At 39.5% G+C, this 6792-nt stretch overlaps 1 protein-coding gene across 2 annotated transcripts in view; it reads left to right on the top strand.

Moving 5' to 3' along the window:
* sox13 (SRY-box transcription factor 13) overlaps nucleotides 1-6792 on the top strand; it is a 54350-nt gene that overhangs the window by 26604 nt on the left and 20954 nt on the right. For both annotated transcript variants that reach the window (XM_028575892.1, XM_028575890.1), the window contains exons 2-3: nucleotides 2617-2833; nucleotides 4625-4727. In XM_028575892.1, the coding sequence (XP_028431693.1) occupies nucleotides 2618-2833; nucleotides 4625-4727 (319 nt within the window). In that variant the 5' untranslated portion in view covers nucleotide 2617. The remainder of the gene's footprint in view (nucleotides 1-2616; nucleotides 2834-4624; nucleotides 4728-6792) is intronic.

Genomic DNA, 6792 nt, shown 5'->3' with positions numbered 1-6792 from the left:
CTCTAATCATTATTATGCTTTCCGCAGAACGGTGGCGCTCCGCATTTTTTTGCCGTGTTCCCGAGTTGGTCGGCACATTCCGCTGGCATTGTTATCCGGCCTGTTTCCTGCGGCCGGCGGCTTTTGTCAGCCTCTCCCCCATTGTCCCGGCTTCCTTTGTTCCCCGGCTCCAACAATGGCTTTTTTTCTGCCTCTTAATATATATGTGCACTTTTTGCCCTTGTGTGTTCTGTTTGTTTTGTTCTGCTGTCTGCTGTGTTTTTCTTTCCTGCTGCTGCAGAGCTGGGAAAAACACACACACACACACACACACACACACACACACGCACACACACAGACACACACAGACAAGCCTGAGTTGATTTGCTCAAGTTCACTGTGGTTCAAGCCTCTCTCACTCAACTTGTCTTCTTTCTTTCTCTCCCTTTTTTCCTTACCGAGGCGTTGTCTGTCTCCCTCCCCTAAAGCCTTCTATTATTCACTGTTACACACACACACACACACACACACACACACACACACACACACACACACACACACACACACACACACACACACACACACACACACACACACAGACAATAAGCCTGGCTATGACTGTAGGTGGTTGTAACACAACCACCACCTAACCCTTGAACTTGACTTCAGCAGTGATGTAAGACAGTGGTTCTTGATCGTTGATGGAACCGACTCCTATCGCTCTTTCCTCCTACTCGCTCCCGTTGGGGCTCTTCATACTACGTCATCTCACAGCGCTGAAGAGCTCTGCCGGTGCGTCCCATACAGACGCTACAGGCTGTGCTATCTGACGCTGAGAACCACTGATCAAGCTTATTGGGACTGAGAACGGGCTGGACATTCATATCCGTCATTGGAATTGTCAGTATTATACATTGTATAATTGGGATAATTTGTCGCACTCAATTACAGAAAGTGGAATTTAACTAATTTAACAGTCAATTCTTAAATAGTGGTCAAATATGTAATGGTGGTGAGAATCAGGTGTTTCTATAAGTTTATAAGTTTATATTACAGCGATGTCTTTATTTCTCATTTCTACTATTTTATACATATTCATAGTTAAGTAAGAAAACGTCCTTGAGATCCCCTCTTGTATCCTTGTTGTCTTAAAAAATGTAGCACAATGTATAATTTCTATACTGTCCTAAATCCATCTGTACCAAATCCATCACTACAAAAAATAAATGAGTCAAGTAATACTCACCACTTTGCTCTCACTTTTTCTTTTTTAACAGAAACTCTGTTCTTACTCACTGATGAATTCCAATCTTGTAATTTTGATCCCTGTCAAACTACCGTTTCTGCACAGATGTTTCAAGATTCGGTTCAAAGGACATAATTCCTTTGTCCAGGTGGACTTTTAATTTTGGTTGTAGCTTAACATAGGTCGAAAAAACTGCAAAGTTGTACCGATTGGAATTAATTGCTGAGAAAAAAGAGAATTGAGTGTTGAAAAGAGCAGTTGATTTAGCATGTGAGCCATAATAGTGCAGGTTATTCCACCCATCTAGTAAATAGGGGCCAGCCTTTATCTGTTTGTGTTGACCATGTCCCAGGGGTAGTCTTTCAATTTACAAGGGCCAGTTGATGGCATACATGGCATACATAATTGTTCAGTGCAGTTTTTAGCCACGTTTGCCCCATTGGTCCGGACTGAAATATCTCAACAAATTTAATCGGTTGCAATGTCATTTTCTCCATATATTCATGGTCCCTGGAGGATGAGGCCTACTGTCTTCGGTTGTCCTCTGACCTTTCCTCTAGTGTTACCATGAGCTTTGACATTTATGGTTCAGAGGGAAATATCATGACAGCTATTGGATGGATCGCCATGAAATTTACCACAGATATTTGAGGTCCCTAGAGAATACATTCTAACGATTTTGGTGATCCTCTGAATTTTCCTCTAGCACCACCAGCAGGTCAACGTTTTCACTGCTGAACTTTTGTAGACATTCATTGTCCCTATGAATTGTAATAACTTGAATCCTCTGAGCTTTCATTTGGCGCCATAATCAGGGCAAACTTTGGTTAATGACAACATACCTGCAAAATGGCATTCTCATCAGCCTCAGCTGTTCATACTGTTTAGTGCTAATCAGCAAATGTTAGCATGCTAAAATTATGAACTAAGATGGTGAACAGTACACATTGTACCTGCTAAACCTCAGCATGTTAACATTCTCATTGTAAGCATGTTATCATGTTAATGTTAGAAGTTAGCGCAAAGCATCACTAAGCCTAAATACAGCCTTGCAGAGTTACTAGCATAACTGTATACACTCAGTCTTGTCCACGGAGTCAACCCGCTTTTTCAAATAGCTGTTTTAACTTGTTCATCTTGTAGAGTTCCTCATTTCACACACATAGGTAGAGGTGAAACAGACCGATACCGAGACGTACACATGCAGGAATAATCCTGCATCATCATTGTCTCAATGTGATACAGGATTAGATTAGAAGTGTTGCACAGATTACCTGGTGTGAAATGTTAAGTATTTGTGGATTCCTGTTTTCCCAAAATTGGCATGGCAAGTGCCCAAACCTCACCACACCCAAATGAGAGTTCTGTGCCTTGTGTTTGTCTTTCAACAGAATGGTTGAGCCCAGCCCTCCAGCACTGCACCTCCTCTCTGGCGGCGATGTCAGCATGGCGAGCGTCGGTGTCAAAGTAGAACAGGAGGAGTCCTGCAGAGGGGGTGGAGTCATTAGCAATCCTGAACCTCCTAAGAGGTCTCCGTCACATGGTTGGTCAGGAAATCATCCGCTGGAGGCCCGCCAATTGACCCCACCGCTCTCCCGATCCCCTTCGGTAAGGATATTATGAAAGGCGCGACAGAGAAAGCTTATCGACCCGCATTTTAGGAAATGAAGTGTCACCGATTGATATGTCAAACTAAAACATGTACTTTTGGTAACACTAGCACTAACAAATGGTAAATTGAGTTATTTTTCTGTTAACAAACAATGACATGATAATTAATAACATTAATTATTAGTAATGCTTTAATTGTTGTTATTTTAACAAATCACTCTTGCACACATCTTGACATATATATTTTATTAAGTATTTGTTAATGATTACCGTATGATTTAAGAAATTGTTTGTAAACCGTCAGTAAACATTTGGATGGTTATTATAAAGTTGTAACTTGTGATTATAATACTACTGTATTATGGACCTTCCATTTGTGTCCTGAATAAAGTCATTATTATTATTATTATTATTATTATTATTATTATTATTATTATTATACCTTGTTAATGATTCATGCAATAATTTGTAAAGCATTTATAAACCTTATTTAGATAATTCAATAATCATCTCTGTTATAGATCAGCAAAACATTTAATGGGGCCACATTAATATTGATGCTTAATAAACCACTTATTAATCATGAATTAATTCTTATAAGCATTAGTTTCAGCTTCATAACCCACAAAAATGATTAAGCATTGACAGAGTGTGAACTATGAACTAACATCTACATTCATAAACTAATGATAACATCAATTATAGCATTACTAATAATACCTAAACATTATAAATCATCATTTTCATTGTTTGTTAACAGTAAAGTAACTATTAAACAAAGTTGAATTAACTTTCAATTTACCATTTGCCAGTTATGGTTATTAAAACGGGTTACTGTACTTTTCCTTATCCTGCTCTGCTGTAGTTTAGTTTATTAGTTTATAATGTGGTGGACAGCCCCCCCTTTAATGAACTGTACAGTAGAAAGAGCAGCTTTAGCCTCAACGGCTAGTTTCCAGCTGTAGTCCCTGGCCAGCTGACAATAGGCATCCTAAAATACAATGATTATCATATTAAAATCAATTACATTACATCTATAATAACAGCAGGCCTAAACAAAAAAAGTTAAAACATACAAAGAAGTGGCCCACAAACAAACAAGCACAGATAATGGCCATGGCATTAAATCAGTCCATGCAGTTAATACAATACGAAGGAGACAAGAGAAAGGAGAAGAGTCTCCGAGGCCACACTGAGAGCACATACAAGACATAACATGGAGGCAGGCAGCAGAGATGGAGCCACAGCAACAATGACTGCGTCACATCGAACACACATCACATCTGACAGATTAATGTGTGCAGTGATAGTTATTGGACTGCCATGTTTTAAGGTGTGTTGTAAAAGTGGAATATGTATGTATATCTTTGATTGTAGTGGGTAGTGTAGTGTGGAGCTGGGCGATATGGAGAAAATTAAATCACGGTATTTTTGACCGAGGTACGGTGTCGATCTTGTAACGATACTGTGGGGTTGACAATTGGTGCTTTCACAACATATTTACACAATGAGATGTTTGATAAATAATCATCAATAATGTGGATATAATGACTAAGAGGGTAAGGTAAATAACAGAACAGCTAGAACAGTCTGGTAAGTTCAGAAAATGACATCACTTGACTGTAATGTAGCCTTTAAAACCAGGAACAGACACTTATGTCATATTACGATCTCTAAAATTGAAGATGATATCTAGCCTCGTATATCGATATCGATATAATATTGATGTAATGCCCAGCCCTGCTCTGATGCTTTGTCAGTTGACGGTCTCTTTGTGTACCCTGACAGGAGGGCTCTCCAGGTAAGGAGCTGCCTCACAGACGAAGCCCCTTGGGACTGAAGGAGGCCAGGACACATGAAAGACCAGAAGGACAATCCAACTTCAAGGAAGGTCTGTCTAAACTCCAACCAGTCTTCTGTTAAATGGCTGTCAGGACTAGTGTTCATAGAGCTGTCAAGGAATCATACGATTGGCAAAAGAAGCTGTCCTCGTATTGGCCATTTAATGACTTGCACTTTGGCGCATTATATATTAGAGATGCACCGATTACAACTTTCTAGGCTGATTCCGATTTTTTTTTAATTAGGCCAGCTGATACCGATTTTAGACGATTCCGATTTAATTTTTTCTAGCCAATTTACAAATATGTATTTTCTATCTTTTCTTTAATAGAACATGTTTTGAACAAATAATGGATCACTATGAAATAGAACTATATAAATGACTGGTGTGGGACATTCACACACATCTAAAGAGCAACGTTAGAACCATTTCCTTCTTTTCACATCTAATATCACACTGAAGAAATGTGATTCTGGTTTTTGGTGTGGTCCCTCCACACCCTAATTTGTCCTTGCCGGTGTTGGATATTGCCAACTTGTTATCTTCTGCTCTGAAGAATGTCCAAACAGCTGACATGTTGCAGGTTAACTCACGAGGTTCCCTACATGTGCGACACACGGCAGAAAAGTTGAGGGAAAGGAAAAAGAGAGCGTGCCGTGGCGTCCGTGCCGTGGCGTCCGTGCCGTGGCGTCTGTGCCGTGGCGTCTGTGCCGTGGCGTCCGTGCCGTGGCGTCCTTGAGAACTGTAACTCGTATAACTTCTGTTGTCAGTTAATCGTAGCGTTGACCAGCATGAAATCGGCATTTATGTCAGACTGACCTGCCGCTCGCCGGTCACGGCCGAGCACGGGAAAACCAATTCCGGTCACCGGCCGCTCTATCGGTGCATCTCTAATAAATATCTCCTGTTTGTTATGTTGAAGGCATAACTCCTGTTATTTAGAACCATGCGTGTGCGGACTGAGTGTTAATTCTGTACACTGTTTTTTTCTGTTAACCTGTCAAAATAATTTGAACCCAAAGGGGTCTTACTAGCTTTTTACACAGCTGTTTTTAATATGCTGTTTTTAATATGCTGTTTTTAATATGCTGTTTTTAAGCATCCATCAGTAATCTAAGTCAGAGTGAAAAACAATTTTTGTCTAGCCTAATAATTTATGATTCATAATTACAATTTAAATAAATTTTTTTAAATACTAAAGTGTAATTATAGTTTAGCACAACTTGGGTCTTGATTTTAGGCTCTACAGATGGCCAGGCTTAAATAACTTGACAACCACTGAATGAATTGCTACGTAATGGGCTATAGACATTCATGGTCCCCACAGGGTGAATCCTAATGACTTTGGGGATCCTCTTTCTTCTAGCACCACCAGCATGTTGACATTCTTGGTTTTGAGTGAAATATCATGGCAATTATTGGATGGATTACCGTGCAATTAGCTACAAATATTCACAGTCCCTAGAGGATGCATCTGAATGACGTTGATGATCCCGCGACTTTTCCTGTATGATACGGGTGGTTTGTTCCCTACCCTCTTATACTTACAGCATTTTAGAAAACCGCGCCCCTAGGAGTGGCGGAAATACAAAGTACAACCTTTTATCTAAACCAGAGAACGTTTAACGTTGTAAAATGGTTAAAATGGTTATGTTATTATATAAAAAGGGTTATGTTTGGTTATGTTTAGGCACCAAAACTACTTAGTCAACTTTAGAAAAAGATTGTGGTTTGGGTTAAAATCAGACAATACTTCGCTTCCTGAAAGTTACGCATGTGACGCAGAACGTGACATTCGTTAAGTTAAAAAAAACAACTTTCTATTGTTACTATACTCTGAGTTTTGGGATTATGGCAACATTATACACATCACGGTGATTGCTGTGATCTGACAACACTGCAGCACATGACACAAGCCGTCAGACAATCAGTTGTGAACGTCATTCTGTAACCAATAGAAACATGAGATCCAGGTTCAAAATAACACATAATTGTGTTTTCATATTTAAACCTGCAGTTTTTAACTACTGCATAGACATTATTTTGAGGGCATACATGTTTTGTACAAATCTCTGTGAAATTTGGTGCAGTATATGTGTCTGTTTCTACCGCA

The sequence above is a fragment of the Perca flavescens genome, chromosome 4, assembly GCF_004354835.1.
Source record: "Perca flavescens isolate YP-PL-M2 chromosome 4, PFLA_1.0, whole genome shotgun sequence".
Taxonomy (NCBI): domain Eukaryota; kingdom Metazoa; phylum Chordata; class Actinopteri; order Perciformes; family Percidae; genus Perca; species Perca flavescens.
Note: the sequence above shows the minus strand (reverse complement) of the source record. Positions and strands in the feature narration are given on the sequence as shown.